At 38.0% G+C, this 16,760-nt stretch overlaps 1 protein-coding gene across 1 annotated transcript in view; it reads left to right on the top strand.

Moving 5' to 3' along the window:
- TENM2 (teneurin transmembrane protein 2) overlaps positions 1-16,760 on the top strand; it is a 102,335-nt gene that overhangs the window by 18,406 nt on the left and 67,169 nt on the right. The window contains exons 6-9 of the mRNA XM_018562531.1: positions 2,794-3,061; positions 8,041-8,184; positions 12,458-12,707; positions 14,712-14,732. Of these exons, the coding sequence (XP_018418033.1) occupies positions 2,794-3,061; positions 8,041-8,184; positions 12,458-12,707; positions 14,712-14,732 (683 nt within the window). The remainder of the gene's footprint in view (positions 1-2,793; positions 3,062-8,040; positions 8,185-12,457; positions 12,708-14,711; positions 14,733-16,760) is intronic.

Raw genomic sequence — 16,760 nt, 5'->3', positions numbered from 1 at the left:
GGAGACACTCTAGTGAAGTCCTGGAGGCGAGCATGGGAGGAGTTGATGACGGAGCTGGAAAGCAGGAGGTCTTGTGAAGAGCAGAGGGGACGGTTAGGGTAATACTTTGAGACCAGGTTGGAGATATAGCCGGGGGGCCAGAGTTGTGGATGGCTTTGTACGCGGTTGTTAATATTTTGAATTTTATCCTTTGGGCTATAGGAAGCCAGTGCAGGGATTGACAGAGGGGGTTGCAGACACTGAGCGGTTGGTTAGATGGATGAGTCTAGCAACTGCATTCATGATAGACTGGAGGGGAGATAGCCTGTGTAGAGGTAGGCTAATGAGGAGGGAGTTACAATAGTCAAGACGAGAGATAACAAGGGAGTGGATGAGTAATTTTACGGTTTCTTTGGTGAGGAAGGGGCGTATTTTGGAGATGTTACGAAGGTGAAGGCGGCAGGATTTGGATAGTGATTGGATGTGGGGAAGAAAGGTGAGGTCCGAGTCAAGGATGACACATAGGACCTTGGCATGGGGGGAGGGCTGGATACTTGTGTTAACAATCTCAAGGGAAAAGTTGGGGGAAGGTGCACAGGCAGGAGGAAATATCAAGAGCTCAGTTTATGAAATATTGAGTTTTAAGAAGTGTTGCGACATCCAGACAGATATGTCAGTTAGTAGATTAGTGACACGCAAGGACACTGAGGGGGAGAGTTGCGGAGTAGAGAGATAGATTTGAGTGTCATCGGCATATAGATGGTATTGGAAGCCATGTGTGGTTATTAACTGACCAAGAGAGGAGGTGTAGATAGAGAAGAGAAGGGGTCAAAGGACAGAGCCTTGGAGGACCCCTACAGAAAGAGGAAGAGGAGGGGAGGAGCTAGATTTGTAGGTGACACTAAAGGAGCGCTTAGACAGGTAAGAGTAGAAATTGCCACGGTTGTAGTGGGCGTGGTCTAAGTCTGCGTGTAGTGAGGGGAGCCAAAGTGTCTAGGGAGGATGAAAGTGAGCTGTTGAAGACAGAAATAGCCAGGTCAGGGCAGGACAGGGGTGAGATTTTGTCATATAGGTAGTCAGTAGCAGAGTAGAGAAGAAAAGGGTCGGGTTGTATTTATTTGCAGAAAAAAACCCTACAAGATTGTTGTGCCTATGTGTAAAGTATTCGATTTTTTTACTAAAAAAACATCCAAAACATTCTAATCTGTAACTGAACTGAAATTAAAAAAATGAGGTGAAATAAAAAAGCACTCACAAAAAATAAAACAGGGGGAAGGTACAGCATTTAAGCAGCAACTGAAGTTGGTATTGTGACACACACAGAAAGGTAAATCTGCCTAGGAAATAACTCTGCGATGTGTTCAAAATCTGCTATAGCCCTGATCAAAACATACTGTGATTCAATATAAATATGCACATTTTAAACAATAACCACCAGCTCCTAACGGTCCATGTTAACACTCTCAAGCATTTTCCCAATCTGCCAGACAACTGTACAACATCCTGTCTGTAACTGCATGTAAAAATAGACATCATTTTTTTAAGCACTGAGCATAGTACCTGCATGAACAACTAACTTTCCCTGTCGTCTGTGGGCTTTCCCTAATTACTCTATATCTGTTCTAAAACACATTGAATGGGTGTTTAGAATCCTTATTTTTATAGGTTGCTGGCCCATTACAAAGCATCAATGACTGGCCCTTCCAAACCACCTGACCACAGTTCAGAGGCCAGATAGTGCTTGATTGGTATGGATTGCTATGACGAATGGTCTCAGTAGCTCGCTATTTTCTTTAAATTTTGAATGGCTTGAGTTCAGGTCAAACTCATGGAGGACCCAAATTTCAAAGCTCATCTATACTAATAAACCATGCACAGCCAAGATCCATCTGTTTTTTTCATCTATGATTTCATTATTTTATTTTAAGTAATTACTTCAACTTTATATTGAATAAGTATTGAATATGTATACTGTATGTATTAATAGAAACATGGTTCTTACCCAGTCACTCATGTGTCTTATTCATATCTCTTACAATATCTTGTTTTGGAGTAATAGCTAGAGTGGTTTGATTCAAGTTCCCACAAGCTTAATGATTCAGTTCCTTTTTTCTCTCAAGTTGTTCTCTTTGTTCCCAGTCCTTTTATTTTGAACAGCATCCATTTGGCTCCAGTCTGATTTTGAGAATTGGACTTAAATGTGAGATTTTGAAATCCAACATTTTAGTTCTCTGGTGAGACTTACTAGCCATAGGGCTGAATGAAAATAAAATTGTTGTGCAGTCAGTTAGCACTTATTGAACATCCCTCTTTTCAGGATATGGTTAATTGAATTTGAGGGCAACTTACATTAAACTCTGAAATGAAGCAGTATGTGCAGGAATCACTAAAAACCAAAATGTTTTATGTTTAAAATCAAATAAATTGCAGACAGAGAAATATATATAGAATTAAACTATGTAAAGTCAGATAATTTAAAAATAATGTTTACATGAAATGAAAATATACTTTTATATGTTTCAAGGTAAAAAGCTAGAATTTTAGTTTAACAAACTCAAGAGAGCAAAAAACATTTTGAGAAAATCAGTAGTTGTTATGACAAATGTAATTTAATTTAAATACAAATCAGTTTTACAAGTGTTTTACAAGTGTTTTAAAAGTCAAAGCAAGTGAGCCTGTATTAGTGTGATATTTTAATTGTAGTACTGCTTATACCTTTGTGGCAGTATGTGAACAGTTGTGTGAAAAGTGTTATTTTTGCAAATATTCTTTCTTGGTAGGCTTGATAATATTTAATGTTTCCTTTTTTGTTAGGTTCTCCATGAAGAGATAGAGATGCCATGTTCAAACCTCAGACTTTGCTACCTGAGTTCTCGAACCCCTGGATACAAGTCTCTGTTAAAAATCACAATGACCCAGTCTGTGGTTCCTGTTAATCTAATCAAAGTCCATTTAATGGTGGCTGTTGAAGGACATCTATTCCAGAAGACATTCCAAGCTTCACCAAATTTAGCTTATACATTTGTTTGGGATAAAAGCGATGCTTATGGTCAAAGAGTTTATGGACTATCAGATGCTGTAGGTGAGTTTGCTTTGCATAGTTTTATATGGCAGAAATGAAGGCATGATAAATTAGGGGACTGAGTAATATACAGTCAGTAGAAGAGAATGATGGCTGTCATGTAGAAAGTCACAAGTAGAAAGTCAAGTTGAAAGTCACAAACACGCACTTAACCCTTGCAGTGCAGGGGTAGTCCGACTGCAAGGGTTAAGATATGATTTCCCCCAGAGTTCTGCCTTAAGTTTTGGGACTTAAGGCAGAACTCTGTGACCATAACAGAAGGAATTATGAGAGATTAAACTTAAACTTAATGAATATCAATCTTTTCAAACTTTACATTTTCCTATACCGAAATTGTTTTTTTTAGTTGTGGATAAAATAAAGAACTGTTAAAACCCCTATTATGTCATTTTTTTGCTGTCTGTGTTCCCCTGGGAATTTTTCCTTTGCCTTACTCTCCTTAAGGTGCAACACGAAATTAAAGGAAATCTCCCCCTGATTAGGAGAATTTCCATTGTAGACAGCTGTCATCAGAACATTTGTCCCCAGTGCATGATCTTATTGAAACCAAAAATAAAATAGTTTTCAATGACATATACTTTAAAAACTATGGGGGTTATTTACGAAGGAGCCGAAGAATCCAGCCTAAGCTTCGGCTGATCCTTTGGCTCTCTTCGGCCGCTGGAGCCCTTCGGTTCAGTTGAACCAATGGACTGCTGTACGGGCTATTCACTATAGCCCATACAGCAGCCGAAGGCGGCCGGCTAATCACTCACTGCCATTCGTCCCCTATGTAAACAGCATAGGGGATTTGAATAGGGGCGAACGGCAGCGAGTGAGCTACCGGAGCTTCGGCTCAGCCGATTAAGATGTTGGATCGGCTGAGTCGAAGTCCTTCTGCACTTCAGCTCAGCCGAACACGCAGAGCATGTTCGGCTGAACGAAGACAGCCGTACAGAGCCGATGTACGGCCGATGAATAGCCAATGTTCAGCCGTGCAAGCCAGAAGTGAATAGCTGAACAGCGTTAGGCTCACTTCACTTCGGCTTGGTTATTCACTCAGCTGCCTTTGAGTGAATAACCCTGTATGTAACTATGTAACTATAATACTCATGTATGCCATATGGTGTTTTAACTTCATGTTGTACTACTTTTGGGACTAAGATGTTGGATCACTGGAACATTTTTTATTGCAATGCATTGCGGTAACATGCATTTTTCAGATGCTACTGCAATGCTCAAGTGTGAATATGAACAAATATGAACCTTTTTTCCATTGCAGTGAACCACAACATACAGATGGTTTCCATGTCTGCTTTGGTTTGCACTGAAATGCAAATGCATTGAGGTACACTGGTAAGGTGCTTTAGGGTGCCATTCAAAATGATTGGCACTGCAACTAGCCAAATTGAGGATTACACATTACCATAACACAGAAGTGTGAAGACAGCCTCAAGGTTTTTTAAACATTTTTTATCAGTTTTCAAAGTATGTTGTCAAAATGACAGACACATTTGCTTACAACAATGCTTTTTGTTTGACAATGAAAAACATACAGTGCAAATAAAAATGTAAATTACCAAGAGTCAAGATCATAAAAGAAGCAGGTGCTAAAACACTGTGTGGCATTAGGATCAAGCCATACAATTAAAAGAGGGAATTGTGAAATGGGTAGAGGAAAGTGTGAGGGAAAGGAGAGGAGGAAGAAGATAGATAAAGGAAAAATAGTATGCCCAGACTAGTGATAATACACTATTAGCTAATGCTAATTAAATATAATATCTTGAACATCTTATTACTGACCAGATTACATGATATCCAGGTAAAAGGGGGGAGTTTTATAGGTGATCCAGAAGTTTCATCTCTTTTGGAAGTGGTCTTGGGTGAAGAAACTAATTCCTCCAAAAGGTAAGTTTGCTCTATTTTCTGAAACTAGAGCTTAATAAGGGGCATTTGGTTTTCCAAAACAATGGGATAAGGGATTTTGCTGCATTTAGTATATGAAGTGTAATTAACCATTTATATCAACCTGCTGGCTTGTCTGTACAAAGAAACAAGAGTCCAGGCATCTAATCCAACTGTGACCCTTTACATTTTCAGACTATGCTTAGACACTGCAACCCAGAAGGTATGAATAATTGAGCAAAACCACGAGATATGACCATGACTGCCAGTGTGACCACAACCTCCTCAGTTGGGTGTACCTCCAGTGGTCTATTGCATGTCAGGTAGTGGGATCCCTAAGCTCTGCTAAGAGTGTAAAATCAGAGCACCATAGAACACAGTGAAGAAGAAAAGGTTTCATGGGTTACCAGTTGGGGAACTGTTGTTCCAGAAGGCTTGGTAGAAAGTAAGCGTATCACAGTAGGGGAAGTAAAGATAAGTTATGTGGCTATTAACATTTAGCTAAAGTAAGTTAATGAGCAGGTATGAGGTGAGAGAGATGGGTAATTTTTGGATATCCAACTCATTGTTCTAAGATTACTCAAGGCTATTTCTAAGTTGACCAACAGTTTGGAATGAATTGTGAAAATCTAGTCCAATATCCTGATCAAAACAGTGGCATCATGATAACATTTGAAATCGGAAAGAGAAAGTCCATCATTAAGCTTAGAACAGGATAAAGTAGCTTTGGAGATCCTTGGTTTCAAAAGGCCCCAATATACTTAATGGTTAATCAGTGTACTTTATCAAAAAAAGCTAGGAAAGACCCCATATGGACCATTTGCAATATGAACAGAAGCCTTGGCACAATATATTTAACAACATTTACTGTACCCATCCAAGAGTGATAAAGGTGTGAGCAACTTTGCAAGTCCCTTCTATTATTTATTAATAATTAGATTCCTAAGTATTTCAATATTGTAGTTACCATGTAAATGGGGATTAAGAGTGTGAATCCCTGATAGCATGAGGTTTAACATTTATAATTTAGATTAATTTTAAAATTAGAAAATTTACTGAATGAGGTCAGGGCTGCAAGAAAATTTGGTAAGGTGATGTGAGGCTGATGAATGTAGAATAATACATTGTCAGCATAAACTGCAAGTTTGTACATATGATTTCTGATGCAAATGCCTTGAAAATCTGGATTATTTTGTACAGTTGGCAGGAATGGTACTAGAGAGATAGTGAATAACCACTGAGGAGTGCCATTATGGAGAAAACAGGGTCTACTCACTGTACCATTTATGCAAACCTGAGCTGAGACAGAATCATATAGAGCCGCAGTCCAATGGTACATGGTAGGATCAAGGCCTAGATGTTGGAGGGTGGCTATGGGGCTGTTGGCAGGCATGTAGACCTTTTAAAAGCTCTATCATATCCAATCTGTTGCCTAGTGGGACATCTACTGAGAGCTCCAAATAACAAGTTGATGCTGGAGAGCTTTGTCTGGTGGAAACGTGATGAGCTTGCATGATGGTGAGTCCTATTTACTAGGCTCCTAAACCTCCTCCATTTCCATAGTCAGACACCATTTAATAGAGCTGGAAGACAATTTTTGGAGTGTACTGAGGGATAACTTGTTTACCCATGGTTGTTGGGGTAAATTAACAGCTAGTAGGATGGTTTCAGAGGCAGGGTTGAAACTTGTCTTAAGCACACCCATACAGTGACATGAGCAGGCCACACCCCTGTCTCAAGGTTTTAAGCTCAGGTTGCTTTTTAACAGTTTTGCTCTCCTTTGACCTTCATTGTTTTGCAAAAAGGCATGATTTAAAATGTATTAATATTTGTTTTTTGTTAACTCAGTGTAGTTTATCTTTTAGATTTAGTAAGGATTTGTTACGTTACGTTGTGCTTGTGTGCGCTAATAATGATTTAAGTGTATATTTATTAAAAATATAGATTTGATAAATAATAGTGCAACTATCATTGGATGTACATAATAGTAGAACAATATTTTATTTCTACAGGTTCTGTGCTTTCAGAAAATGTATGGCTTTGGGGTCTTTTATAAAATTATATAGCTGTAAGGGAAATACAATAAAATCAGCAACACTTGTGGAAAAAAAAGGCCTGGCCATGTGAGGTGAAAAATGAGAAGTAGGGCCTGGTAGCAAAAGGGATAATGCCACACTGTGGGATATATGTTTGGATTACAAAATGTGACAACCAACTATCAGTTAGTTTACTATGTTGACAAAGCCTCACCTTTTTCATTTTTGCTATGGGTCATCTCTATTGCCAGTGTTCATGAAAGTTGCACTGTTTAAGATTCAGAGAGCAGTTTATTTTCCCGAGTAAAGCCCAAGCCATAACCAAATGAGCATGTGAAAATTTGCAAGCACCAGCGAGTTTGTTTAATCATCACTCTAATTATTAAAAATTCTTTATTATTCTCTCACTCATGTCTAATTTTATTATTATCAACACAACAAAGCTGTTCATGGTGCATTCCAACTTGACATTGTTAACAAGATATTATTGTAAAATTCCACTTAAGACCTTTGGGAAAAGAGCATCTCCAAATTATAGCCTCACAAATTAATTGGAAAGAAAAATGAATTAAGATATATATTTATGATGTTAAAACCTCTGAAACTGCTATTAGATCTCTTCTTTAGGAATTTTGGATTCAGAGCATCAGCTGTAAAAAATACAAAAGTACAGAGAACAGATAGAATCATTTATCAACATGCTGCAAATGTTCTAAGCAATAGAAAAAAAGATGAACTATTAAACTGTAAACGTGCATGAGGAAAAAAAATGTAGGGACAGGCCTTCATTAATTAAAGTGTTCTGATTTATATGTTATGTTCTATATTATTTAAAATGCTTTTACTTATGTAGTAGACTGCATTGCTAATGCAGCATTTTTTTTTAATACCATGTATGTAATTTTTAATAATTAACAAATCATATGACTTTTGTTAATATATATCACATATTTTTAATATGTGGTGTTTTGTTATTTATGTTCCAGATATTCCTTAGCAATATTGTTTCCGTCTTCATAGAAAAACGTAAATTTTTTATAATGTGCCTCTTTATTTCAGTGTCTGTTGGCTTTGAATATGAAACGTGCCTTGGCCTTATATTATGGGAGAAGAGAACAGCAGAATTACAAGGGTTTGAGTTAGATCCCTCAAACCTTGGAGGCTGGTCATTAGATAAGCACCACATACTAAATGTAAAAAGTGGTAAGTATAAATTCTAAATAAGCACTCAGATTATGACTCAACATCACAATTAACAACTGTCCAAAACATACAATGAACTACTGAACACACCACTCTCATTCTATAAGAATGTATGCACTGTATAAAAATGTATAAATGAACAAAAAGAATAGATAACCCATAGGGAGCTTTGAATCATCCATCCAGAGGCCTCAACTAGTATTGTGTGCATGAGGGGTACCTAACCTTTCTTTACATTTTGCTACTAGAAAATTGATCCTTACTAGGTTAGCTGAACGTTAACTTGAGTCAATATATCCATAGCTCAGATCAATATATGGGAGCAGCAGTGTACATACGGCTGATTTCAGCCGATATACGGCTGAAATCAGCCGTACCAGCCTGAAGTGAATAGCCGAACAGTGTTCGGCTCACTTCACTTCTGATCGGTCATTCACTCGGCTGCCCTCGGCAGCTTTGTGAATAGACCCCATTGTTTCACACTGAGGTAAGAAAAAAGACATGATGTTTAAAATGCAATAAGTATGTAACACTTTAAAGCAAGCTTAAAATAGATCAGGAATTTACAGTGGTTGATGGTGCTTCTTTAGAAGCTTGGCCAAATGTAGCCTATTATTATTATTATTATACAGGATTTATATAGCGCCAACAGTTTGCGCAGCGCTGTGCAATATAAGGAAGACATTACAATCACAATACAATGCAAGACAAAATGGTAGGGCGGGCTCTGCCCATGAAGGCTTACAATCTAGTTAAGAAATCAATCAGTAAATTGCTCATTGCAATGATAAATAGGATAGAAATTAATTATCATAAGACTGGTTGGGATTTCCCTACAGTTGATTTAATTAGTTGGGTGAGTGTTTCCCCAATTCTTATTAGCACATTGTAATTTACCCATTTACACATATTTACACCAACAGTTGTTGCAGTGAAACTAGTTCTGGAAGATGCGGCAGCCCATCACAGTTAATGTCTTAAAGTGACACTAAACTCAAGAGTTACATCTTAAAAATGAATGTAAGTACCTCAACTATTAACAAAAATGTATCTTATTTGTGTGTCACTCAGCTGTACATCTTCAAATTGTCTCTGAATTGGTGCTGACACTGTCCTCCCTTCTGGAGGGTGGCTACTTTTGTTCCCCGTGGTCTCTGTGTATGTTGTAAAATAACTACTGCTCCAGGCTCCGCTCCATGGACTACAACTTAGTTTACCAATTTGTATTGAAATTATAGTTATACTTTACAACACACACAGGGACCATGGGGAACAAAAGTAGCCACCCTCCAGAAGGAAGGACAGTGTCAGCACCAATTCAGAGATGATTTAAGGATCTACAGCTGAGCGATGCACAAATAAGCTACATTTACATTAATAGTTAAAGGAGAACTATGAGGTGAGTGATTTTCACTCATCCTCATAGTTCGAGCCGACGTGTGACAATGAAACATTTTAGTGCAAATGTAAAGTTAGTGACAGTCTCTTTAAATCTAGACCTGCTCTCTAAGCAATCTGTTCTCACTTTCCTAATCAGAAATATGGGAAAAATAGCATTGTAATTGCACGTATACTGAAACAAATGTCTTAATCTAACAACTAACTCTGTATCTGAAGCTGGCATGTGAAATCCAAACTACCAGACTGCAAACACCATTTCTTCACTTTAATGTTATCTCTAGACAGACAGTTCAACTAATTATGTGCAGTATTATACTAGTCTAGTCTTAACTGTTGGAATACTGTAAAGTCAGACATTGTAGTGTTCACTTATGACATATTAATGTAATGGTGTCAGCTATAATTGTGGCTTTATGGAGGTTTGAGTAGTAGCTGGTGGATATAGCTATACTTATTGGATTGTAACTGACATTCAGGTGTTAATTTACTTCCCCGCTGTTTTGACTGAGGACATTATTTTCAAAGAGATTTTATTCTAATTTTACATCTATATATAAATCCTCAAGATGGTTATGATTTTCTTTTATCATTACAAAAATGTAATCGGACATTTAGTAGGATCATTGTTTTGCACTGCATTCATGATTAAAGTTAACATTTTTTGTTTTGTTTTGGAGAATGTAGAAGAACTTCTGTCAGGTTTTTATCACTCTCTGTGGGTCTGCTGGGTAGATTCACCCTTTCATCTTGTCCTGATGACCACTGTCACTGGGACTGAAAGTAAAGGAAATTCCAGAGTTTTGAATTGTCACCAGAAAACGAAATAGAAGCAAAATCTTCCAATGAACTGTGATCTGGTGATCAATAATCCAGTGATCCAACGATCCACTGATCTGGTGATCACTAGAGAAAGGATTCATGTCACTTTGAAGAGATTTCCTTTCACTTCCTTTTGTCCCTACAGGATAGGAAGTATAGGACAATCTTTCAAATGGGACACAGGCTGCAAAAAAAAAAACGCCTGCCAGGAGTTTTACCCATTTCATATTTTTAGGATTTAAATATGTTTAAAGAAGAACTCTGGGCAGTTAACAAATTAACCCTTGCAGTGGGACTACCCATCCACTGCAAAGGTTAAGTGCTCATTTTGGTCTAGAGTCTAAAATAAATAAGATATTCTAACCTGATCCTCGGTCCTGTGGCAGTGACCACCAAGTCATCTCCCCCTCCGCTCGGGCTGTGGAATGTCCCTTGGCATTCTCATGTATAATATGAATCAATGGCCCAGTATTACATGACATCAGCAGGGCTTAGATTGATGGAGTCCCAGGGATGAATAGGCTTGGGGGATGGGTCTAGAAGCCAGGCGGGACTGAGGATTGGGTGAGTATATTTCTTTTTTTTTTAGAACCTAGACTAAAATGAACACCTAACCCTTGCAGTGCAAGGGTAGCCCCACTTCAATGGTTAAATGTTGTACCTGCCGGGAGTTCTTCTTTAAACTGTTTGGAATGTTCATGCTGTTCTTAACTTGGTTTTTACCCTGGATACACAAATGCTATAAAATGGCTAGATGCTATGTGTACACCCTATTTTACATATGACTAGAATAAGCCAAAACACCCAGATACTTTGCATTAATAGATTATATTGTAGAAAAGGTTACAGCAATAATAACAATACAAAGATCTAGACAAAGAGAGCCGCTAACACATACACAGCTAAATCCATGCAATGGGTGTTTCTCTAAAAGATGTATTTTTTTAATAAAATTATTTTAATGCCTAAATTTGACTTGGTATGAGCCTCTGGTAATCATATGTGCAGTAGAACTCTGAATAGGAGAGGAAGATAAAGTACTAGGAGCCAATCATCAGAAATGGATGCAAATACAGGCAGTCCCCAAGTTACATACATCCGACTTACATACGACTCCTACTTACAAACGGAGCCATTACTGTACAGCAAAGGTAGTTACTAACGCTCTCGTGCTGACAAGGAGTGCCCGCCTTTTTGGGTCTGGTTCGTAGTACTGTACGTAGATTACAGGAAGTTGGCTCCTGTTAGATGTGCAGACGAGGGGTGCCCGCTTTTTATTCCGAGTCACTGTGAGGTTTTACGTGCTGTCTGTATCCTCATTAGAAGGATTTAATCTCACTTTCTGTCCTTGAGACAACAGGAAGTCAAAGGAAATCTACCCCTTCCCCTATGAAGGGAAATTCACTCCTGTAAGAGCTATTATGGGAAAAAGGTGTCTCCACTAAAATCTTTGTTTCCACGACAACCCAAAATTTTCCAAATCCAATTGTCACAGGGACATAAAGTGAGGTGAAATCTTCTGAACAGGGGCAAACACAACAAACAAACTTTACAGGGGATAAACCCTTCCCTATGCTATCCAAAACTAAAGACAATTTTTTGGGCTGGAGTTCTACTTAAAACATTTACCTGATCCAACTTCAAATTCAACTTAAGCACAAACCCACAGTCCCTATCTTGTTCGTAACCCAGGGACTGCCTGTATGCTGAAAAGGAATATGTTGACAGGTGGAGAGAGCTCATGAGTCTGCCATTGTCCAGTGACAGGCTGAGAAAAGTCAGGTCAATAACCTAGCTGTGCTGACTGGTAGGACTGACTAGACAAAATGGTATGCTTTACCTTTGGCAGGTAAAACATACCATACAAACTGTACATTGCAGTTGTGTATTTAGACATTTGCGTAGAGCTTGGCTTTAAGGAATAACTATCATGAGAAAAAAATCTGTGCAGGAAAACAGAATAAGTTAGGAGAAAAATATATATTTGTACATTAATCTTGAGTAAGTTTGCTCGCTTCTTATTGGTATACTAATTGCAAAGTTTTCTTCTTAGGCATTCTGCATAAAGGCAGCGGAGAAAATCAGTTTCTTTCACAACAACCTGCTGTAATCATGAGCATAATGGGTAACGGCCGTAGAAGAAGTATCTCTTGCCCCAGCTGCAATGGCCTCGCTGAAGGTAACAAGCTATTGGCTCCAGTAGCTCTTGCAGTTGGAATTGATGGAAGCCTCTTTGTGGGAGATTTTAATTATATACGACGCATCTTCCCCTCCAGAAATGTCACCAGTATTCTGGAACTTCGGTGAGATTTTCATCTTGACATAAAAGTTAGCTGGAATGTCAGGCAGCATGCTTTTATTAATATGAATTTTATAGCTGACCTGACACAACTCAAAACCACAAATGTTCTAGTTTGTCACACACAAAATCCATTTAGACAGTGAACCATTGTAATTATGTGTTTGTCCAAACAGTTTGCATGAGCAATATTGAAAAGGATAAGCTATCACCTAATCTTGTTAAAAACATGCAAGCTCCAAAAAGAGTATTTATTTTCAAATATAAATGTGGCCTTCATTAAAATACAACATTTCTTCCATGAAAGACTTACAAAGGATATTTCTACAGATGGGGAGTCCTTTGGTGTATTGAAGAACAATGTGTTACTGGCCTCTTCATCAGTGAAGGAGAAAGTGACACTTTGAACAGATGTTTTGAGCTCTGCTAATGTCCTGTGGACTAAGAATGACATTTATCTTTGTCAGCAGACAATCCATTAAGTGTACAGCACATTTACTTGCTGTACATGATTTGTGTTGCTTGTTTATTCTGTGTTGCCCTCTCCAGGATGAAATGTCATTTTATGTCTTTGAAGATTTATTCTTTTTTTCTGTTATTATTATTTTTTATGACATTTTTTATTAGACACCAGTTTCTATTAGTCACTGTTATGATGATTAAGATATGATAATATGTTGGTGCAAAGAGCAATAATTTTTTGCTTGGATCCTTCCATATTTGCGTTTGCACATACACATGCACACACACACAGACGCACACAAAATGTGCTACCATAAATGGTAGATATGACTCATTTATCAGTTAGTTTTCTTGACACATCTTCTATAGAATACACACGCTTTCACAGGAATGTGTTCTGAATGCTGCCAATGTATAGGGCAGCTGTGTTCTCCAGTAAATGCAGTCCATTTTAATCAGGCATGATTTGTTCTCTGTACCCAGACACATTAAGGGGCTGATGTATGACTGTTACACCCAGCTTAAATTGGGTGGATGCTGTTTGCATGGCATTACTGCCAGTAGATGGCGCTGACCTAACCAATCCTATTTCCGATGCTCCTTAGCACCCTCTAGTGGTGGTAGTGCCATGCGAATTGCATTTGCCAAGCTTTACACTAGGCGGAAGAATTATAACTCAACCCCCATGTGTACAAATGGAATACATTATGAAAGGCACAATTTTTGGTTTACACTGCAGTTAGGTGAAACAATTTAAAAGACTCCTGAAGTATTTGTAAACCCAGTCAATAACATATCATATAAGTTTTTACATGAATGTTTAATGATTTCAAAAGTCTTTTTCAAAATCTTTACAACAAAAGTGCATTTATTCACTTGGCCCCTTTAAGTTAACCTAATTGATCCCACCCTCCCCGGGCACAGATTCTTACCTACTGAGATCTGATGGGCCCATTTATAGACATCCTGCGGCAAACATCTCCCTCTCCTGGCTGTGCCTGTGCAGTACACCCCCATTCATTTCTATGGGGCTCATCTACCTCTGTCTCCTGGCCAGAGAATGGTTCCAAAGAAGTCAATAGGGATGTACTGTGCAAGGGAGAGTCCTGAGGGAGACTTGCGCTGCAGAATGTAAACAAACAACAGAGGCCACTCCTGTCACAAATTGGTAAGCATGCATTTGTGCAGAGGGAAGGTGGGATTGGTTAGGTCAGCCTTAAGGGATCAGAAGCATAGGTTCGCATAGCTTTAAAGTGCCCTTATCCTTTAAATATCCAGCTTTCAATAAAAGACTGCCTGGTGATCCTGCTTTGAAGATCCTTGTTCATGCACTTCCTGTTGTAGGATGTTGTGCCCCTATGTTGTCACCCTTTCACATGTTTCACAGATGGGAGACTACAAGCGACCATGCCAACACATATTGCACAGCCATGGTCCATTGTTGTCGCCACCAGATCTAGATATCTAAAATTATAATGCCTTTTCAATCTATTATGTAGATTATTAATACATTTCTCTCTTATTTTTTCTCCTTTTCTTGCTAAAGAAACAAAGAATTTAAACATAGGTAAGGTTATGACTTTGAAAAGCATAATTGTGTGTTTCTTTCATATACTTTCTGTCAACATTGCTATTGAAAAAAAAAAGTTTTTTTTAGTGCCAGTATGAGTACCTGCTCCACAGCTTCTACATGTTCTTGAAGTCATTTTAGCAGTGTGGTGGTTTCATACCTTTGTCATTGTTTATTACTATGTTGTCTCACTGCCTCAAAATGTATATATGTGCCTTTTTATTTATGTATGTAACATAATCCTAAGCCACATTCATTTATTTCTGATATTACACGTTCATAAAATTTAGCATTTATGGGATACATAAACCTGCCCGATGGGAGTTTTAAAGCGGATCAAACGGTTTGAAAATCAACTTTTTAAAAACATGATGTAAATGTGTAAAACAATACTTTAAACCTATGTGCTAAAACACAGTCTCTTCACAAATGATATTTACTGTTGAATGTGAGAATGATTTCTAATTTAAATGGTAATGTATTTTTTTGCAATTTCAATATAGCGACCAGCCTAAATGTAAAGAGGTAGCAAAATCTGTGGTGCAAATGATGGGAAGTAAAATTTAGCTAATTGAATGTTATTTGTAGATGACATTTAGCAAAATAAGCCCATGCTCAGGTCACCAAGGGGCACCACATAATTTTCCCCTACCTATTATGCCCTTAACCTCCCTGGCGATATGATTATCTCAGTATTTTTTCCTTTTTTTTTCTATTTTTTACTTTTGAATTTCTCGCCAGCTCCGCCCCCCTGCAATGCCGGCGCTCACAGGGAAGGAACCCAGAAGATGCCCGAGTGTGGCTCGGGGTTACCGCCTTTGGTACTGAAAATGTAACCCCAAGCCACACTCAGGATTACCGCCAGGAAGGTTAAAGGATTAGTGCACTTAAAAACCAAGTGCATTTATCCTTTTTTGGTCATTTGCCCTGAGCTAATTGATCCTACCCTTGTTTCCACAGATGTATACTTACTAAGATCCAAAAGCCACGGCCTACCTTGTTTATTTACATCCTATGCCACAAGTTCGCTCTCTCCTGATTGCAGAGGCACATTACAGCCCCACAGACTTCTTAATTCTTAAATATAATTTATCAAAAAGTGTTTTCCCTCATCATTTCTCAATGAAATGTCATGTCCTCAAGTACAGTATACACAGGTAGATTTTCAAATGAACATTCATACAAAAAAATCCTGTTGGAGCATTCGATAAAACCATCAGAGGCTTGGCGATTGTCGTTCAAAATATTGTTTGATTTTCGTTTTAATTTCACATTCAATTTTATTTTGAATAGAGTTTCACCAAACGAAAACCATAACTCCAGTTTGAATTTTGTTTTATTGAGAAATTTTCGAACATGCTCCTTCAAATTTTTTAATCACTGAAGTTGACATTGATCATCGATATTATTATTACTATTAGAAAGCTGAATGAACGTTCCTAAATCGATTATGTTCAAACTTCTAACTGTGTATAGCCTACTTCAGTCCTTTGCTTGATTTTGAGTCAAGCCCAATCTATTAAAAAAGTATTTTATATAGTTGTGGGGTCTTGCCTGGTGCTGACTAGCTAAAGAAAGTTTGCAAATTTTTAGACTTGTATTTCACTTTCAGCACTCATTGCTGAGTTGATTTACTAACCTTACAAACACACCACGAACATGTATACACCTCTGTAGTGTGTTCCCTCCCAGCATGATCTATGGATGGAATCTAAACACCTTTGTAGTGTGTACACACCCAGCAGGTGTGTTGTGCAAAGCCTTGCATGAATTCCAAGGTGATGTTGTGTAAATTAGCTCTATGTTATGTTGCTTGCGTTGATGAATGCAGGAATGTAAATGCATGAGCTAACCATTTTTGTCTAAACTGTGAAGCAGCATTATATATGCATCATGTGCATGATTTTTCCATATATGGCATTAGTGGAAATATGCTTTTAGAGACTTTTTGGTTGATAAATACGTTTTGCTGTGTGAAAATCACACGCACCTGGTGTGTGCGTGTGTTTAGGTTAGTAAATCACC

This window comes from Nanorana parkeri, unplaced genomic scaffold (genome assembly GCF_000935625.1).
Source record: "Nanorana parkeri isolate BGI_ZX_2015 unplaced genomic scaffold, ASM93562v1 scaffold582, whole genome shotgun sequence".
In the NCBI taxonomy this organism is placed as follows: domain Eukaryota; kingdom Metazoa; phylum Chordata; class Amphibia; order Anura; family Dicroglossidae; genus Nanorana; species Nanorana parkeri.
The sequence above is the reverse complement of the archived record's forward strand: the minus strand, read 5'-3'. Positions and strand labels throughout refer to the sequence as shown.